The sequence below is a fragment of the Merops nubicus genome, unplaced genomic scaffold (genome assembly GCF_000691845.1).
Source record: "Merops nubicus isolate BGI_N331 unplaced genomic scaffold, ASM69184v1 scaffold45095, whole genome shotgun sequence".
Taxonomy (NCBI): Eukaryota; Metazoa; Chordata; class Aves; order Coraciiformes; family Meropidae; genus Merops; species Merops nubicus.
The window spans coordinates 684-1193 of NW_008612459.1; the positions used below are offsets into that span (position 1 = coordinate 684).

A 510-nucleotide genomic window follows, 5' to 3' on the forward strand; every position below is an offset into this window, starting at 1 on the left:
GGCCCCCTACCACGGCCCCTGTTTGTGCACAGATATGCCTGTGGTACTGGCAGGGCAGCTGGTGTCCCCCCCAGTGGGCAGTGGGGCCGGGGGGCACGCCTGGCTCTCACTGGACGAGCACTGCCACCTGCACTACGAGATCTCCGTAGCAGGACTGGGCCGCCCGTCCGATGGCACTGTCAGCGCCCACCTCCATGGGGTGGCTGAGCTGGGCGAGATGGGCACCCGTCCCCACCAGCACAAGCGCCTGCTCAAGGGCTTCTACAGCACCGAGGTGAGGCGGGCGCCCCACTGGGGCACCCCACAGCAGGGCCTGGGCCAGCCCTCATGCCCGCCCCCATGCCCCTCTCACCCTGGCAGGCGCAGGGGGTGGTGAAGGATCTGGATGCCGACCTGCTGCAGCACCTGGCCCAGGGCACCGCTTTCTTGCAAGTCAGCACCAAAGCCCACCCGCATGGGGAGATGCGGGGACAGGTAGGTCCTCACCTGGGCAGGGCACCCTACCCATCG

At 68.8% G+C, this 510-nt stretch overlaps 1 protein-coding gene across 1 annotated transcript in view; it reads left to right on the top strand.

Annotated features, from left to right (window-relative positions):
* CHRD (chordin) overlaps nucleotides 1-474 on the top strand; it is a gene marked incomplete at both ends in the record, with an annotated part of 1102 nt that extends 628 nt beyond the window's left edge. The window contains 2 exons of the mRNA XM_008941539.1: nucleotides 33-274; nucleotides 361-474. Of these exons, the coding sequence (XP_008939787.1) occupies nucleotides 33-274; nucleotides 361-474 (356 nt within the window). The remainder of the gene's footprint in view (nucleotides 1-32; nucleotides 275-360) is intronic.
* Between the last annotated feature and the right edge of the window lie 36 nt (nucleotides 475-510).